This window comes from Protomyctophum bolini (genome assembly GCF_963924005.1).
Source record: "Protomyctophum bolini genome assembly, chromosome: 19".
Classification (NCBI taxonomy): domain Eukaryota; kingdom Metazoa; phylum Chordata; class Actinopteri; order Myctophiformes; family Myctophidae; genus Protomyctophum; species Protomyctophum bolini.
Window position 1 is genome coordinate 5127334 of NC_137880.1, and position 18443 is coordinate 5145776.

At 44.0% G+C, this 18443-nt stretch overlaps 1 protein-coding gene across 1 annotated transcript in view; it reads left to right on the forward strand.

Moving 5' to 3' along the window:
- LOC308334515 (myelin transcription factor 1-like protein) overlaps nucleotides 1–17646 on the forward strand; it is a gene marked incomplete at both ends in the record, with an annotated part of 83997 nt that extends 66351 nt beyond the window's left edge. Inside the window, 9 exons of the mRNA XM_080791313.1 lie at nucleotides 2777–2931; nucleotides 3511–3579; nucleotides 3962–4024; nucleotides 5973–6056; nucleotides 6885–7112; nucleotides 9210–9301; nucleotides 9777–9880; nucleotides 12554–12697; nucleotides 17506–17646. Of these exons, the coding sequence (XP_080647439.1) occupies nucleotides 2777–2931; nucleotides 3511–3579; nucleotides 3962–4024; nucleotides 5973–6056; nucleotides 6885–7112; nucleotides 9210–9301; nucleotides 9777–9880; nucleotides 12554–12697; nucleotides 17506–17646 (1080 nt within the window). The remainder of the gene's footprint in view (nucleotides 1–2776; nucleotides 2932–3510; nucleotides 3580–3961; nucleotides 4025–5972; nucleotides 6057–6884; nucleotides 7113–9209; nucleotides 9302–9776; nucleotides 9881–12553; nucleotides 12698–17505) is intronic.
- Between the last annotated feature and the right edge of the window lie 797 nt (nucleotides 17647–18443).

An 18443-nucleotide genomic window follows, 5' to 3' on the forward strand; every position in this document is an offset into this window, starting at 1 on the left:
ACGTGTTGTTTTCGTCGGCTGAAAACTGAGCTATAGCTGATGAGAACTTGACGTGTGTTGACGTGTTGTTTTCGTCGGCTGAAAACTGAGCTATAGCTGATGAGAACATGACGTGTGTCGACGTGTTGTTTTCGTCGACTGAAAACTGAGCTAGCTGATTAGAACATGATGCGTGTTGACGTGTTGTTTTCGTCGACTGAAAACTGAGTTAGCATGACGCGTGTTGACGTGTTGTTTTTGTCGACTGAAAACTGAGCTAGCTGATGAGAACTTGACGTGTGTTGACGTGTTGTTTTCGTCGACAAAAAAAACTACAACGGAAAAATGTCCGTCGACTACCTTTTTCCACTGCCGAAAACTAATTGGAAACTGCATGAAAGCTAAGCTATGATGACTGAGACTAGATATACTGACGATTTCGTCGACAAATACAAACTGGACTAAAAATGTTAGGAAGGGGCTAGTGGACAAGAGATCCAGTGTAAGTCATTTTACACTTGGTTGCATGCTGAAAATAGCCGATTTCCCCTCCATCAGGCGCCCCGGCTGGCCAGGGGGAGGCAGTAGACACCAGTTCCTTTCCCCTCCATCAGGCGCCCCGGCTGGCCAGGGGGAGGCAGTATCGAGACCAGGATTACGCCCTGTTTTTTGTGAGGGTACCTACCCTAGGGGACGCAGGGAGAAAGACCCTTTCGCCAACCCCACCTTTTATCTTAAATGTATCCCACTTGTTTTGCAACCCTTTTTTTTCACAGAGTACTATAGACGAATAACAGTTTAAGTGAGTATTAATATCACTATAGTCCAAGAATAAGTAAATTTAAAGCAATTGACAATTTAAAATAAATAATAATTCAATAATTATACTGTATACGTGATAACATTTTATTTCAGTTCATATATCTTTTCATAGGATATCGATGATTTATTTGTCTTTGAAAAACTAAAAAGGGATCCAGAATAATTCTAAATCGATAAAACTGTATTTCTTGTATAGATAGAAACTTGTACCATACTTTATAATACTACTTTTTTACATGCATAAAGTAGGTAGCAAATAGCTAAACCTAATAATTCAATATTTCAAACGTTCCTTCACAGAGAAGCTGAGATTTGACCGTACTTGCATGCTCTGCTTGCGCACTAAGTAGGCACTCGACAGAGTGCCTACTTAGTGCATGTTTGACTGTCAAGGGTTCAGCCTCCAGGAAGAAGCCCTAAATACAAAAGGAATACATCATTGCACATACAAACGACTCCAGGGTGTCTAATGAAGTACTGTCACCTCATAGACACATGAAAAACTGGAAAAATACAAAAAATATGTCACTCCATCTTTAAACTTGCATTCGTCTATAGTACTTTAGTACCAAAAGAAAGGAAAAGATTAAGACCAAACTGAAGTCGTTTTAAACCAGGGGAATCATTCTGGCTTGCTTGCGGCCGCTCTGTTGCTTTCCCACCACTGTTTAGCATGCATGCCGGGCTGATCCTCTTAAGCGTTCCATCAGACCATGTGACCATCTACACACCCAATCAGCATGCTCCACCGCCACCACACCACATGCATGCAGCCCATAATGCTAATGAGAGTGCGAGGTGAGCTGAGGCTACGCCACCTCACGGCTGACAGGATTACAGTGCCACCCTGTGGCAGAACACAGCAAATGCACTTCTTTGTTCCCTGTGGACAGTCACTACATATTAACAAAATAGGGAGCTGTCCATTCAGCACCATGGGCAGAGTCACTACACAACAGAATAAGGAGATGTCCGTTCAGCACCATGGACAGAGTCACTACACAACAGAATAAGGAGCTGTCGATTCAGCACCATGGACAGAGTCACTACACAACATAATAAGGAGATGTCCGTTCAGCACCATGGACAGAGTCACTACACCTAACCCTCTAGAACAGTAAACGTGGGTGATTTTCACTCGGACGATTACATTTTTGTAATTTTCATAATGTTGCTTGAGGTGGGCGGGTCTTTCAGTGCCTTCATGATGCTCAGTGACATCATAATGTCGCTGATGTCTGAGGTGGGCGGGTCTTTCAGTGTCTTCATGATGCTCAGTGACATCATAATGTCGCTGATGTCTGAGGTGGGCGGGCCTTTCGGTGCCTTCATGATGCTCAGTGACATCACAGAAGGTGGGTTTGTTTCTCTGCCAACATCCCTGTTTTTGAGCGGTGCAACCACTCCAAGGAACAGCAATGTCCGTGTTGGTTAACCTATGTGTTGGTTAACCTATGTGACCTTAACCTATGTGACTTTAATGAGTACCAGTAGGGGGCGCTGTTGTGCCAGAAACAGAGAGAGAGAGAGTGCTGCACTGTTGCCTGCTAATATGAGAGAGAGAGATAGAGAGAGAGAGAGAGAGAGAGAGAGAGAGAGAGAGAGAGAGAGAGAGAGAGAGAGAGAGAGAGAGAGAGAGAGAGAGGGAGGAGGGGGGAGAGGGGAGTTGCACCACTCAGTTCACACATGGGTGTGATTTATTTTCTACAGGCCGGTGTTTGGGTGAATTTCACCCGTGTTTAGTGATAGTGTGATAGAGACAAATCCCATACACCCACAGTGAACTTTTTTTCTTTTTTTCCTTCACTGGGCCATTCTCACATGTCCCAGGATTGTGTGTACCAAAGGAGAAGTTCCCAGCTCCATTTCCCTTTTTTTAACCCATTCAGGATGGGAACCCCTTTTGGTGTTTTTAAGCATTATGTTATACTTTAGCTATTGAAAAATCTACAAGCTTTTCTCCTCCCTCCAACAGGGCGGCGACTTGGATCCTTTCCACGATCTCCTGGATGAACAGCGGTACCCGGGAGACCTCCCCCTGCACTCGCCCAAACAGCCAGGAGGGGGAGCTCTGCACTCCCCCAAACACAAGTTCTCCTCCTGTAAGGAGACCAAGAAGGAAATGATCACGTAAGTGGATGGATGGATGGATGGACGGCACCCTAGATATCGATATTGTATCGAATGGGGAAGTAAGTGAATCGTCACTAGCCTCGCGTATAGCGATACTAATATCACTGCGTGGATAATATTGCGTGGATATTAGTCTTGTTTTCTTCTGCAATGTCCCGCCCCATATCTGAATACTGCGCCGTGGTTGGTTATAGTCCGGATCCAGACGAATCTGGTTGGCCGTCATAGTTCCGGCCCTGAAGTCCTCCCACAATCGGGAGGGGCCAGACTTAACTCATCCATCACCAAGGACTTATCTAACTTATTTTTTATGTATAAAAATAAAAATAAAAATAAAAATAAAAATAAAAATAAAAATAAAAATAAAAATAAAAATAAAAATAAAAATAAAAATAAAAATAAAAATAAAAATAAAAATAAAAATAAAAAAATATATAAAAATAAAATAAATTATATATAATGGCGGTCAGGGCCTTTTGGCGCCCCTGTCGTCCCACCCAGTAGTGGGCCGTGGACACTGACAGTGGGCCCGCCCCCGGTCCAGAAGACGCTGAGTGTTGTTGTCGTGTCTTGCAGTCTGCCCAGCTGTCAGCTCGCTGATAAGGGCATGAGAGGAATGATGACGCCCAACTCACAAGACCTCAGGTGAGTCTTCCACCGCCGTCATTTTGATTTTGAGCTATCTGCCGAGATACCGATTTTTTTTTTTACTCCCCCGATCAAAACTTTTAGATTTTTATATAGAACACACCTATATGCCATATATATCATATCACAAAAGTATAATAATATCCAAAATCACAGACAATATCCAATGTAATATCATGGATATGGATATCATATTGATACGGTATAGGGGTGTCCCGATCGCGTTTGTGAAAATGACGCGATCGGCCTCCCGATTTCCGATCGCCCGATCGGTGACAACCCTGTACTCACGATAGGCCGGCTTCACTGGACCTCTGTCTGTCTGTCTGTCTGTCTGTCTGTCTGTCTGTCTGTCTGTCTGTCTGTCTGTCTGTCGCAGGTGTCCTACGCCAGGCTGCGACGGATCTGGACACATAACTGGGAACTACGCCTCACACAGGAGGTACACGCACACGTCACATGCACACGCACGCGTGCACACGCACACGCACGCACACAGCATCACGTCATCGAAGGCCTGGGCTTGGGATTGACTGATCATCATCATCATCAGCTGTGTCTCCAGATCCGTCACAGCAGTGACGCTTACAGACCTTCAAGACAGACAGGAGGACCTGTGTGCATTTTTTTTAATTTTTTTACTAAACTTAATGTCAGAGTCACACGTGAGCACGCACGCACGCACGCACACACACCAGACACACACACACACACACACACACACACACACACACCGTATTGTACCAGTGTATATATTTCATGGATATTAACCCATTTAGACCTGAGGACGCATCCGTATCACCTTATATTCAACCCCGTTAACCAATTATTTTAAACTTTAGCTGTTGCTCAAAAATAGCACTGCTATTTTTTTTTAATTTCCTTCTGCGGCGGTCCCTAGAACAACATATTTTCAAATGGGGGTCAGCGGCCAATTACATATACTTTTTTTGGGGGTCCGTGACATGAAATAGTGTGAGAAGCACTGACATAGAAACAGGTTTTTCTTAAAAACTGTCGTGATTTGGAAGACATTTTGTAGAATCTGGCCTCTGGTGTAAATGGCTTAACCCATTCTGGGCGGGAACCCCTTTTGGTGTTTTAAGCATTATGTTATAATTTAGCTATTGAAAAAGAGCAGATCTACAAGCTCATAGCACGGCACCGAGTGCCACGCTACGAGCTTGTATAGGTCTGCTATGTCAAATCTTTGAACATATATTATTTCAGAGCGAACGTTTTTAACTAAAATCTTTGCTTTTGAGGGGTTCCTGGAATATTTCTCAGATGGGGCTCGGTGGCCCAATCATTTTTGGGTTCCTTGACATGAAATATTGAGCACCACTGATACAGAAACAGAAAACTGTCAGGATTTACAAGACGTCAGGCCTAATACACTGTTGTGTCTTATCGTCCTGCAGTTTGTCAGGCCTAATACACTGTTGTGTCTTATCGTCCTGCAGTTTGTCAGGCCTAATACCCTGTTGTGTCTTATCGTCCTGCAGTTTGTCAGGCCTAATACCCTGTTGTGTCTTATCGTCCTGCAGTCTGTCAGGCCTAATACCCTGTTGTGTCTTATCGTCCTGCAGTTTGTCAGGCCTAATACCCTGTTGTGTCTTATCGTCCTGCAGTTTTTCAGGCCTAATACACTGTTGTGTCTTATCGTCCTGCAGTCTGTCAGGCCTAATACACTGTTGTGTCTTATCGTCCTGCAGTCTGTCAGGCCTAATACACTGTTGTGTCTTATCGTCCTGCAGTCTGTCAGGCCTAATACACTGTTGTGTCTTATCGTCCTGCAGTCTGTCAGGCCTAATACACTGTTGTGTCTTATCGCCCTGCAGTCTGTCAGGCCTAATACACTGTTGTGTCTTATCGTCCTGCAGTCTGTCAGGCCTAATACACTGTTGTGTCTTATCGTCCTGCAGTCTGTCAGGCCTAATACACTGTTGTGTCTTATCGTCCTGCAGTCTGTCAGGCCTAATACCCTGTTGTGTCTTATCGTCCTGCAGTCTGTCAGGCCTAATACACTGTTGTGTCTTATCGTCCTGCAGTCTGTCAGGCCTAATACACTGTTGTGTCTTATCGTCCTGCAGTCTGTCAGGCCTAATACCCTGTTGTGTCTTATCGTCCTGCAGTCTGTCAGGCCTAATACACTGTTGTGTCTTATCTTATCTTATCGTCCTGCAGTCTGTCAGGCCTAATACACTGTTGTGTCTTATCTTATCTTATCGTCCTGCAGTCTGTCAGGCCTAATACACTGTTGTGTCTTATCTTATCTTATCGCCCTGCAGTCTGTCAGGCCTAATACACTGTTGTGTCTTATCTTATCTTATCGTCCTGCAGTCTGTCAGGCCTAATACACTGTTGTGTCTTATCTTATCGTCCTGCAGTCTGTCAGGCTGTCCACGAGCTAAGAAGAGTGGGATAAAAATATTACACAGCAAAGAAGACAAAGACGACCAGGAGCCAATCAGGTGAGAGCAGTCAGGATACTGAGCCAATCAGGTGAGAGCAGTCAAGGATACTGAGCCAATCAGGTGAGATCAGTCAAGGATACTGAGCCAATCAGGTGATAGCAGTCAAGGATACTGAGCCAATCAGGTGAGAGCAGTCAGGGGACCGAGCCAATCAGGTGAGAGCAGTCAGGGACTGAGCCAATCAGGTGAGAGCAGTCAGGGGACTGAACCAATCAGGTGAGAGCAGTCAGGGGACTGAGCCAATCAGGTGAGAGCAGTCGGGGTGCTGAGCCAATCAGGTGAGAGCAATCAGGATACTGAACCAATCAGGTAAGAGCAGTCAGGGTGCTGAGCCAATCAGGTGAGAGCAGTCAGGGTGCTGAGCCAATCAGGTAAGAGCAGTCAGGGTGCTGAGCCGTCAAGGTATGGGGATGTATCTGAATCGCTACATTCTAATTCCTACACGGGTTGTGCTTACAACCACGCCCCCAGGCAAGTTAAGTTTACTGAGGTTAAGGTTAGGGTTAGGTTTAGCTATAGTTTTATTGAGTTTAAGGTTAGGGTTAAGGTTAGGTTTAGGCTGTCAATCACAGCGACTGGCCAATCACAGCGCGTCGACTGCACAACCTGTGTACAGTTGATTTAGTCCGACTAAAATCGTATGACATTTAGTCGACTAAAACTACACTAAACACTAGAACATTCCAGGTGACTAAAATGTGACTAAAACTAAGTGAAAACTATTCAAGAGACTATATGACTAAAAACTAAAATAGAAATTTCCTGCCAAAAACAACACTGCCCCAAAACCTCCTCCTCCTCCTCTTCCTCCCCTTCCTCTCCCAGGTGTCCCGTGCCGGGCTGCGACGGCCAGGGCCACGTGACGGGGAAGTACGCGTCCCACCGCAGCGCGTCGGGCTGCCCCCTGGCGGCCAAGAGGCAGAAGGACGGCTACGTGAACGGCTCGCCCGCCGCCCTGGCCTGGAAGAGCGGCAAGACGGACGGCATGAGCTGCCCCACGCCCGGCTGCGACGGCTCGGGGCACGTCAGTGGCAGCTTCCTCACCCACAGGAGGTGTGTGTGTGTGTGTGTGTGTGTGTGTGTGTGTGTGTGTGTGTGTGTGTGTGTGTGTTAGTCTTTTTGAGTGATGCACAACCACTCCCTTACGGAGCTATGTGTGTGTGTGGGTGGCTGGGTGGGTGCGTCTGCACATATTAACTGTGTACATACCGTTAACTATATTATGGTGATTCCGGGTGTGCCAGTACAGTACAGTACAGTACAGTACAGTACAGTACAGTACAGTACAGTACAGTACAGTACAGTACAGTACAGTACAGTACAGTACAGTAGAGGGACCCCCACACGCTAAACTCTGTCATTTCTCAACCGTTTCGGACGCGGGGCGGCTCGCCGGAATCGGTGGGTGGGTGCGTCTGAACATGGCTGTTTTTCACCGCCTAACACATCACACAAACACACGTACGCACATATTAATTGTATACGTGGTGATTTTGGGTGTGCCGGTACAGTATACAGACAGTACAGTACAGTAGAGGGGGGGGGGGGGGGGGTATGGTAAAGGGACCCCCCACACAGTAACTCTGTCATCTCTCAACTGTTTCGGACGCGGGGCGGCTCGCCGTGTGGGGTCCCCCCCCCCATGGGGTGTACAAACGTGTAGGGAACTTGTAAATGTATGTAATATCTTTTCAGTATTATGAACGTGTGGACATTGCTTTGAACACGGCCTCTAAAGCTACACACTGAGCACCAGTGTGGTATTATGATGGAGGCCCAATAAAACCCATAATGAGAGGAGTGTCCAGCGGTGTGCACAGATAAGACACTAGGTGGTGCTTGAGCACCTGCCCTTTGCCCTCTGGACAGCAATGTGCCCTTCTTTGTACTGTACACACAGTAGTATGTGGATCATGGTGACTTTGGATCATGGTGACTTTGATCAATCCATATATATATATATATTATTTATGCCCCAAAATCTATAAATCTCACACTATTAAGGCAACGGGCCGGTTCCAGGTGCTGCACAAGGTGCCCTCTTTTCACTTGAGCACCTGCCCCTCTAAATGTATTTTTTTTTTCACAAAATACACAGAACACCCGTCCACAGCCCTCCCCACATGCAAACCCACATATATAGAAGACAACACAGTTAAAGCATAATAGCAATAATAATATTAAAAAGAAAATGACTCTTTTTGATACAGAGACATGCAGTCATGTCGGCAAGACTAACTGTTCAGGAGAGGAAAAACAAGGGATGTGTTTATTTTGCATCCAAAATGAGTTAATATAGGCAGACTCTTCACATACTAGAGCATGTCTGAAATAAGTGTCATTATGTAAATAATAATAAATGCTAACGTAGCTGGGTGTAACGTTAGAGTCCACAGAAGTGAACCTTTTCAAGCCTGTTTTCTCAACTCGCTGTTTTCTGCAAGACATTAACTCTATAAGCCATATCTCCAAAACTGGTGGGTCAAACTGAACAACCGATATGTCAATTTGAAGCTATATGATTCCTTGCTTTCACGTAACATTGACCACGAACCATGCACCTCAACGCATCAACCAACTGCTTTGGCTTTTTTTTTTCCAGTTTGACAAACATGCTGCGGCTACATGTGTGACTGTGTCCATATGGTTCCGTTGTGTAGAGAGAAGACAGCTGGGCTAAAATAATGGATAATAAATCATTGATCCAGCCAATACATGGTGTTCATTGATAAGTTACAAGTTGTGAACACTGTAGAGAGTCGCATTCCTGCCCCCGTTCATGACGACGCCAGGCCCAGGAAATAGTTTCCAATGCATTTTTCCTCATAGACATTTCAAAACTTTTTTTATTTAAAGTCCTTATAAGCGTCGTACTAAGCCAACTCTTGTCATGACAAATCATGACAACAACAAACAAATAATTAAGAAGAAAACTAAAAAAAATAAGTGTTTTCTTCTTCTTTCTAATTATTTGTCTTGGCTTTGTCCAGCGGCGGCGTAAACGTCTTTAAATAAATACTTTCTGAAAAGTCTATGAGGAAAATGAACGGGGGATTTCTTTTCCGGGGTCTCTCGAGGCGACGCTCTATTGGTCACGGATGTCTGTGCACGCCACTGAGAGTGTTATACTTATTGTTCATTATGTTCCAGTCTGTCCGGCTGCCCTCGAGCCACGTCTGCTATGAAGAAGTCCAGGATGACAGGAGTGGAGATGTTGACAATCAAACAGCGCGCCAGTAGAGGTGATATATATAACCTTCATCTCAAATAATCAGTGTTGGCTGGTTTTAGTCGGCTGAATATCATACGATTTTAGTCGACTAAAAATCTACAGTTGATTTATTTTGGCAGGCCTCGATGCCGTCACAATGACCTTTCCACTTGCTGAAAACAGCAGATGTACAAGCCGACGCGCTGTGGGCTTGTAGATCTGCTATTTTCAACATGCAACTAATTGTAAAATGACTTATACTGGATCTCTTGTCCACTAGTCCCTTCCTAACATTTTAGTCTAGTTTTAATTTGTCATATAATTTGTTAGTCTTAGTTTTAGTCGTCATAGCTTAGTTTTAATTTAGTTTCCATTTCGTCTTAGCTTTAGTCGACAAAATCAACAACACTGATCTCAATTGGAATGGTGTTCCAATCTGTTCCTCTCTCACAGTTTAAAATGACACTCAGTGGCTCATGCACTGTTCAATTCAACTCTCCTTCCAGGCATAGAAAACGACGAGGAAATCAAACAGCTGGATGAAGAAATCAAAGATCTAAACGAGTCGAACAATCAAGTGGAATCGGACATGATCAAGCTCAGGACTCAAGTAAGTCTCTCCCAGAGCCACATAGAGTATAGACAGTTATACGCAAACTCCGTTCACTTCATGGGGGCTTCAGTCCAACAACGGCGGCTCTATTATGAGACGTATAGCCTGCGGAGTTAGTTCAGGCAGTCATCGATGCTCGAGGGGGTTCATGCCATGCTCAAAGGCACATACTGATACATGCTGCATTACTATGTGCGGGCGACGGGCGTGTATAAGCGTGTGCAAGTCCCACACCTCATTCATCGACGCGGCGGTCAAGCTGACCAACTGGGCTAACTAGACTGCATGTATTTGTATTTGTATTTATTTATTCAGCACAGCATAAAAACAACACAGGGAACATATAAATATGAGAAGGGTAAGGTGCTAGGCTGAGGCAAAAAAGCCCAAGGGGCTTATACGAGGCCTCTACCTATATAAATTAAAATGAAACATTGTACATGAGATATAGAATATCCAGAAAACATGATTGCAGTATATAAAACATAAACAAAACAACAAAACAAAAACACAACAAGAACATGATTAGAATTTTTGGTTATTTACATGATTAGAGAAAATAATAGATGATACAAAGAAATATAATTAGGTGATCTGGTCAATTAAGTGGGTCTTAAACTTATGTTTGAATTTTTTTTAATGAAGTAGAATTTGATGAGATTGCTGTATAGGTGTTTCATGCTCTTGCTCTTCCTGCCTTCCTCTGCATTATGGTTCCTGGTTGTTATGTGATGTTTTCTCCCACCACCACCACCACCACCACCACCACCCCAGCACCACCGGTGGGCTCTGTTATTTATGCTCCCCATGGGGGGGTTTTATTGTATATCTATTTCCCTGCTCCTAATGTTTTATGTCGGCGCTTAAATCGTGCCGAGCAGGGAGAAAATCCAGCAGAGTCGCACGAACGCCCAAGTCAAATACCACGTGTTGCTCGTTCTGTAAGTCCTGGACCCGGAAGATAAGGCAGAAATGCATTGGACTCAGGGCAACAACAGCCCAGCTTTATTATAATGATCTTAAATCCCTTTATTTTAGATTGTTTTGTGGTAATCGTACAACATAAACATTGCACAGAGACTTTAGTTAATTGTCACCGCACAGTACTTTAAAACAGTTGTCATGTTGTTGCACACATGCCTAAAAGTATTTGCGCCACCCTCGTCGAAAACAATGTATTTCAAACTCCTATTTGTCCCTCTCCAGGCTCCATGAACAGGGCGCTCGGTTTCTGCCCCCTCAATGTCGTAACTCAATTTAGATGGCTCTGGTCTCTCCTACGCTGTCTCCGTCTCAACTGTCTCTCCTATACGCTCTCTCTCTCTCTCTCTCTCTCTCTCTCTCTCTCTCTCTCTCAGCTTATCTACCGTCTATCACTCCTATACTGTCGTTCTGTCTCTCAACTTTTCCTATATACTTTCTTTTTCAAGCCAAGTTTGAAAGAAACCAGTTTGTACACATCATTTAGTTAGCCTGGATCCAGCCCAAAGGCCCCGCCCACTCTCTGGTTGGTTGAGGGGAAATTCTAATCCCCTCCCCCTTGAAATCGCTCAGACAGGAGACAATGTCAGAGTCAGACTGAGGCTTCGAGAAAGCTATAGTCTGATAATAATCAGGCTATCATTTCATCATTAGTTTAGTACAGTTTTGTAGCAAAAGCTTGTAATTTTCGAGCATGCATGCAGGAGAAACCCTCTTTTTCTTGTTGGTAAAAGCGCTCAAACGTTCTTCTTTTTTATTTTCCCCGCCTTGATCTCTTTGTTTTCGTGGGAAAAATGATGCAATGGGAACAATCCACAAAAGAAAAACAATTTGTACACTCTCAGAGTTAAATTAACCATTTATACAATATAAATTGGGGGTCCGGGAGATAGAAATGCCATTAACCCATTTAGGCCTGTCGTCGAAATTTATAAAATGTTTTCTAAATCCTGTCAGGATTTGCGACACATTTTCACGATTTTTCAAAAATATCATACCCAACCTTTTTATTACATTTCAAGTGCATTTAGTTATGGTCATGTTAACTTTATGAACTGTTAACATAACACTACATTGGACACAAAAAGACAATAACATGTTAATACTAGTCATTAAGTACTAGTCATTTAATACTAGTCATGAAGTAATTAAAGCAGGTTTGGAATTGTAAACAGCTGAAATCAATACTATATCAGTATTCTGATAATAACATGCGGGCCATGCACATTAAGTGAAGGTGGGGGCCGCATGTGGCCCCCGGGCCGCCAGTTGCCCACCCCTGAGCTAAAGTATAACATAATTAATTCTTAAAACAACCAAAATTGATTAAATGGGGGTCCGTATAGACTAATATGCATGTCAAACTGGGGGGGGGGGGCTTGAAATGAAACGGGTTGAGAAATCACTCAGTCCCTTGGCATATCTTTTTCAAATGGGGGGGGTCCGTGGGGCTAATTATTGTCAATTTGGGGGGTCCTTGACAGTGAAACAGTTTGGGAACCACTGACTGTCTGTCTGTCTATGTCCGTGTCCTCCTGTTTGTTTGTGTGTGTGTGTGTGTGTGTGTGTGTGTGTGTGTGTGTGTGTGTGTGTGTGTGTGTGTGTGTGTGTGCGTGTGTGTGTGTGTGTGTGTGTGTGTGTGTGTGTGTGTGTGTGTGTGTGTGTGTGTGTGCGTATGCGTTGCGTCAGATCACCACCATGGAGAGCAGCCTGAAGTCCATCGAGGAGGAGAACAAGGCCATGGAGCAGCAGAACGACTCTCTGCTCCACGAGCTCGCCAACCTGAGCCAGACGCTCATCAACAGCCTGGCCAGCATCCAGCTCCCGCACATGGTACGAATTTCGGGTCTTATTCAGGTATAATTGGCCTAATAATGACTTATTTAGGACCTATAGTTGACCGAGTTAATCGTAATAACCGTATGTGACTCTTATTGTGTTGTTGTTTGGGTTAGATTTCTTTAAAACCTGGTGCAGGTGAAAGTAAAACTACAATAGGTTTTTAGCTGTCTCGTCATGTTGTTGTGTCTATCTGTCAACTCACTCGCTGTGCATTCTGCATTCAGCATGCGCTTATATAAAATTCTCCTCTCCACCAGCAGGGGGTGCTGGAGCACCCTCCGCACCCCCCTTCCAGCGCTGATGTGCGCTATGAGCTTGTAGGTCTGCTATTTTTGAAAAAAGAACCATGAAAATGTAGCACAAATCTTTGAATGTATGTATATTATTTTTCCGAGCGAATGTTTTAACTCAAATCTTTGCTTCTGGGGAGGTCCCTGGAACGACATGTTTTGAGATGGGAGTCGGCGGACAAATACTTGGGGGTCCTTGACATGAAATAGTTTGAGCACAACTGACATAGAAAATGTAGGTTTTTCCGAAAACTGTCAGGATTTAGAAGTCTTTGTAGAATCGTCCTCAGGTCTAAATGGGTCAATGTGGCCCTCAGGTTAATTGTCAGCTTCAGTAAAAGCTTAATGAGTATAGTTATATTGTCTTTTTTTATGTCCAATGTCCAATTTAGTTCATAAAGTTAACATGACTATAATTAAAGGCATTTGAAATGAAATTAAAAAAAATAATACTTTTCAGGATTCCAATTAAAAAAATAGCAAAACAAAAATCAGGATTTAAAATAAAATAATATCAAAAATTGATGATCTATACGACGCGTTTTAAGTGAATTGTATAGTAAATGTAATAAATGTATCGCTCATCTGTTTGTTTCCTCCGTTGGCTGTGTGTGTGTGTGTGTGTGTGTGTGTGTGTGTGTGTGTGTGTGTGTGTGTGTGCGTGCGCGTGTGCGTGTGCGTGTGCATGTGCATGTGCTTGTGAGTGCGTGCGCGCGTGTGTGTGTGTTCCGACGCCTCACACATTGACCACGAACCATGCACCTCAACGCCTCAACCAACTGCTTTGGCTTTTTTTTTCAGTTTGACAAACATGCTGCTGCTACATTGTGTGTGACTGTGTCCATATATGGTTCCGTTGTGTAGAGAGAAGACAGCTGGGGCCTAAATTGGATAATAAATCATTGATCTATTAGCCAATACATTGATATAGGTTATACAAATATCCAGTTGAGAACAACTTTCCATGAATTAATGTGCGCTCAAAGTGGGTCGAGGGACCGTCGAGGGACCGTCGAGGTTCCTTTGAAGGTGGTCCGAATGAACCGTTTCAGGTCTGTAACTCTGAGTGTGTACAAATGGAACCAAATGGGCCTATGGGTCTGGCCTGGGGTCCACCTACACTTTCTATGGCATAGGCAGCCTCCCGCCGGGAGAATCTAGACACAGCTGCACGACATGAGACTAATTAATTAGAGCGACGGAGAGAGAGAGGAGTGTGTGTGTGTGTGTGTGTGTGTGTGTGTGCGTGTGTACGTGTGTGCGTGTGCGTGTGTCAATTTAACAAAGGCACAGACGATCAGAAATCAGCAGAGAGTGAGCGCTATACTCTATATGCCGAATTGAAGTGGACTCGGACCCAGACCTTTTTTTTCCTTCTCTCCCTGGAAATAAAAATGTCTGGGTTTCCGGGGCTATACTTATATGGGTCCATTTGCTTCCATGTGTACAATCTCTCAGGGTTATAGGTTGGTCCTTGAAAATAAAAAAACATTTGAGAACCACTGTCGAGGTCTCATAATCAAAATAAAAACCCACCAATGCTATGCCCGCACAGACAAAGACAAAGTCTGGTATGGACGTGTTGGTGACCCCCCCCCGGGCCTGTGAGAACAGCCCCGTCACCTGCATGGTAGCGCACATCTAGCCCCATTTGAAGAGACAAAACAAAGCTCTAGTGTGGTCTAGTATAGTGTTATAGGCCTCATTCACACATAAAGAACATAATGTCCTGTGCTCTGCCTGTGTTTAATGGCCACCTCGACGCTTTTTCCAATGGGAGTCACGTGGTTTGACCAAACATTTGTGTTTGATGGCTGTGTTCTGACCCCCCCCCCGCCATCAAACACAAATGTTTGCTCAAACCATGTGTGACTCCCATTTGGAAAAGCGGTCGAGGCGGCCATCAAACACAGGCAGAGCACATGCAGAACCTATGTTCTTAATGTGTGAATGAATGAGGCCTTATGTGTGTGTGTGTGTGTGTGTGTGTGTGTGTGTGTAACAGACCTAATAGATTATCCAGCCCCCTTTTTTGAAACTATAGCTCCTCGCCACTCGCCCTACACACACTTCCACTTGTTTTGAGCATAATATATACAGGGGAATCCCGGTGGGGCTATATAGGTTCAAAAAGGGCCCAGTGGGCTAGTGACTATAGACCACTGGAGAGAATGTATAATTAGTCTGCCACACACACAAACACACACACACACACACACACACACACACGCACACACACACACACACACGCATGCACGCACGCACGCACTAACACTAGTGTGTGTGTGTGTGTGTGTGTGTGTGTGTGTAGCATATCAGACTAATAGATCCTCTGTACACCCCCCCTCTCTCTCCGTATAGAGACCCCCGGCTCAGAAACGCGCCCCCCGTAAAGCATATATCTGCCGCGGTGTACAGATGACCCACAGAGTAAGAAACCAAACCCTCAATCCTTTATTATTATTATTATCCCTTCTGTCCTTTTAATCTCAATTACCCCTTCTTTTCTGCACCCCCCCCCTCCCCCTCTCCTTCCCCTCCTGCCACTCTATATGCTGTCACTGCATCACAACTTGTTGTACACGTTAAATATCCGGGTATAGCTCAGTCGGTAGAGGCTCTGGCCTTTGGGACCACCACATGGGTCATGGGTTCGATCCCCGGGGCCAACCGCGCCAACTCATGTGTATGAGTACAGCTATACGGCTTGGGTGCGGCAAGTTGTTGCGGAATGTTCCGGGAGCCGATACTATAGGCTTCCTTTACTTTTTACATTAGATTACTATTCTAAATTATTATTATTAATGATTATTCTATCCATGTCACACCATTGAAATGAATATAGCGGCGGAAACCTCACGAGATGAAAAAAGAATATGACGCAAACAAAATACAAATGTGTATTGTTCAGCAGCAGACACCATAAACATAACAGTGACCATTCATGAAACGCAATAGTGTAATTGGAGAAGAATAATTCAAAATCTCAAATTAAATTGAAATTCAATCAGCAAATCATATGATGATTATTATCATTTTTATTTTTTAAGAAGAAAAGCTAATGTACAAGCTCACAACACATCATGCTATTTATTTTTTGTTTTATTCATATAGTATTTTTATTGAATTATTGTTCCTTCTCCTTTCCAATTGGCCCCTCACTTTGAAAGCCTGTGTCCTATTGGTCCATCCATGCTCTGCCTCTGTCTCCATTGGCTAATCCATTCACCCCATTATGACCTATATGTCTGTTTACTGTCTGTGTCCTTCCTTCGCCCCTCCTCTCTTTTACCAACCTTTATGTTCTACTTTATAGCTATTGAAAAATAGCAGATCTACAAGCTCATAGCGCGGCTACGAGCTTGCAGGTCTGCCATTTAAAATGCGGCACACATCTTTGAATGTATATTCTTTCAGAGTGAACGTTTTTAACTCAAATCTTTGCTTCTGAGAGGTTCCTGGAATAACATATTCTCAGATGGGGGTCGGAGGCCAATTACATAATAATGTTTGGGTCCTTGACATGAAATATTGAGCACCACTAATCTAGAAACACACTGTAGGTATTTGAGGAAACTGTCAGGATTTAGAAGACTTCGAAGTCAGGCCTAAATGGGTTAAAATAATCTTAGAAAATGAATTGGGGACCCCCAAAAATAATTTTGGGACACCCCCGAGGGCTCCCAGGTTGAGAACCCCTGGTCTAATTCAGGGGGCTTCAGCCAGTGGTCCCGGCGACCACCAGTTTCCAGGTGGTCCGCATCAGCTAAATGACGGAGAGTTGGTAACCAAATGGACCCTTAATAGATCTTTAACTCTAGAGCGTGAAATGAAACCAAATCATTTGGTTTCATTTTACGCTCTCAAGAGTTAACCCCTTTTGGTGCTAGCATTACGTTATGCTTCAGCCATTTCAAAAATAGCAGATCTACAAGCTCATAGCGCTATGAACTTGTAGGTCTGCTATTTTAGAAAAAAAACGACTGACATAGAAACATAGCTTTTTCAGAAAACTGTCATTTTCAAACAGACATCTTTAGAATCTGATCTCAGGACAGAATGGGTTAAATCATTCTATACACAATTAGAGAATGTTGGAAGAATTTGATCAGCGTTTGCCTGTTATCTCATATGGTGCCGCATTAACGCCGCACTGGAATTGTAGACAAAATCTCATCCAACGGTAACAAAATATTCGTTCGTTTTGGATAAGAGGCTAAATGTCATCAAACGGTGGTTCCGTGTCTCAAATGCCGAATACAAAATGGTCCGTGTTGTTATGAAAATGCTTGAAAACCACTGGTCTAATTGGTGGCCATGACCTTCTCCCCCCTCCCCCCCCCCCTCCTCAGGAACCAATGAATGAGCAGAACTTTGATTTCCCCCCTCCCTCCCCTCCCCCCCCCTCCTCCTCAGGAACCAATGAATGAGCAGAACTTTGATTTCCCCCCCCCCCCTCCCCAGGAACCAATGAATGAGCAAAACTTTGATTTTCCTCCTCCTCCCCAGGAACCAATGAATGAGCAGAACTTTGACTCGTACGTGAGCACGTTGACGGACATGTACACCCACCAGGACCACTACCAGAGCCCGGAGAACAAGGCTCTGCTGGAGAACATCAAGCAGGCCGTTCAGGGCATCCAGGTGTAGATGATGATGCAAAGGAGAAAAAAACAAGAAAAAAACAAAACAAATCAATCACATTTGCATTAACCAACGTAAGCCCTCTTTTTTTATATGCTTTGTCGCACGACGGTGTTAAGCGGTGGAAATTGGCATCCGAAAGTTCGCTATTTTAAATAGGGGATGCCATATGCTTGGAAGGGAGTGATACCTTATAGGTTGATTTTATCCACACTTTTCCATGGGCTGTGTGTGTGCTCCAGTTCCTGTCGATTTGATCCAATGAAAGCCAATGAAACTGGTCAGATGACCAATGATATCCAATGAAATGAACAGGAACTGGAGCACAACACAGCCCAGGAGAAGTGTGGATATAGTTTTCCACCCCCAGCAGGTAAAAAAAAAAACAATGGCAGGCTAAGCAACACAGCTGCAGCTAATGAAATTAATGAAGGGTGTGTTTAGATTCAGGAATGTCTGCAGAACCATGGGTGCTTCCCAGGTGCAGGCAACGAGGCATGGACCACCGAAGCGTCAATTTAAGGATTTTTTTCCAGAGCTTTTTAATTACCTCAATTTACGGTATAAAAGTAATGAACAAACTAAAATTTGATTATTATGGGGGGACTCCTTGTAAATCAGCCTGCCATGTTTTGAATCTGTTGTGGTTTAAACTCCAAACTCAGCCTATATTTCATGCTCCTTTATAAGTAGGGGGGGGGATAGAGGGAGTGGATTTGATTATTACTTTTTTGCTGCTGTTATTTATTTATTTATTTATTCTGTATATGCTGAACGCTCTCAACTCCATGTGTATCTCTCTC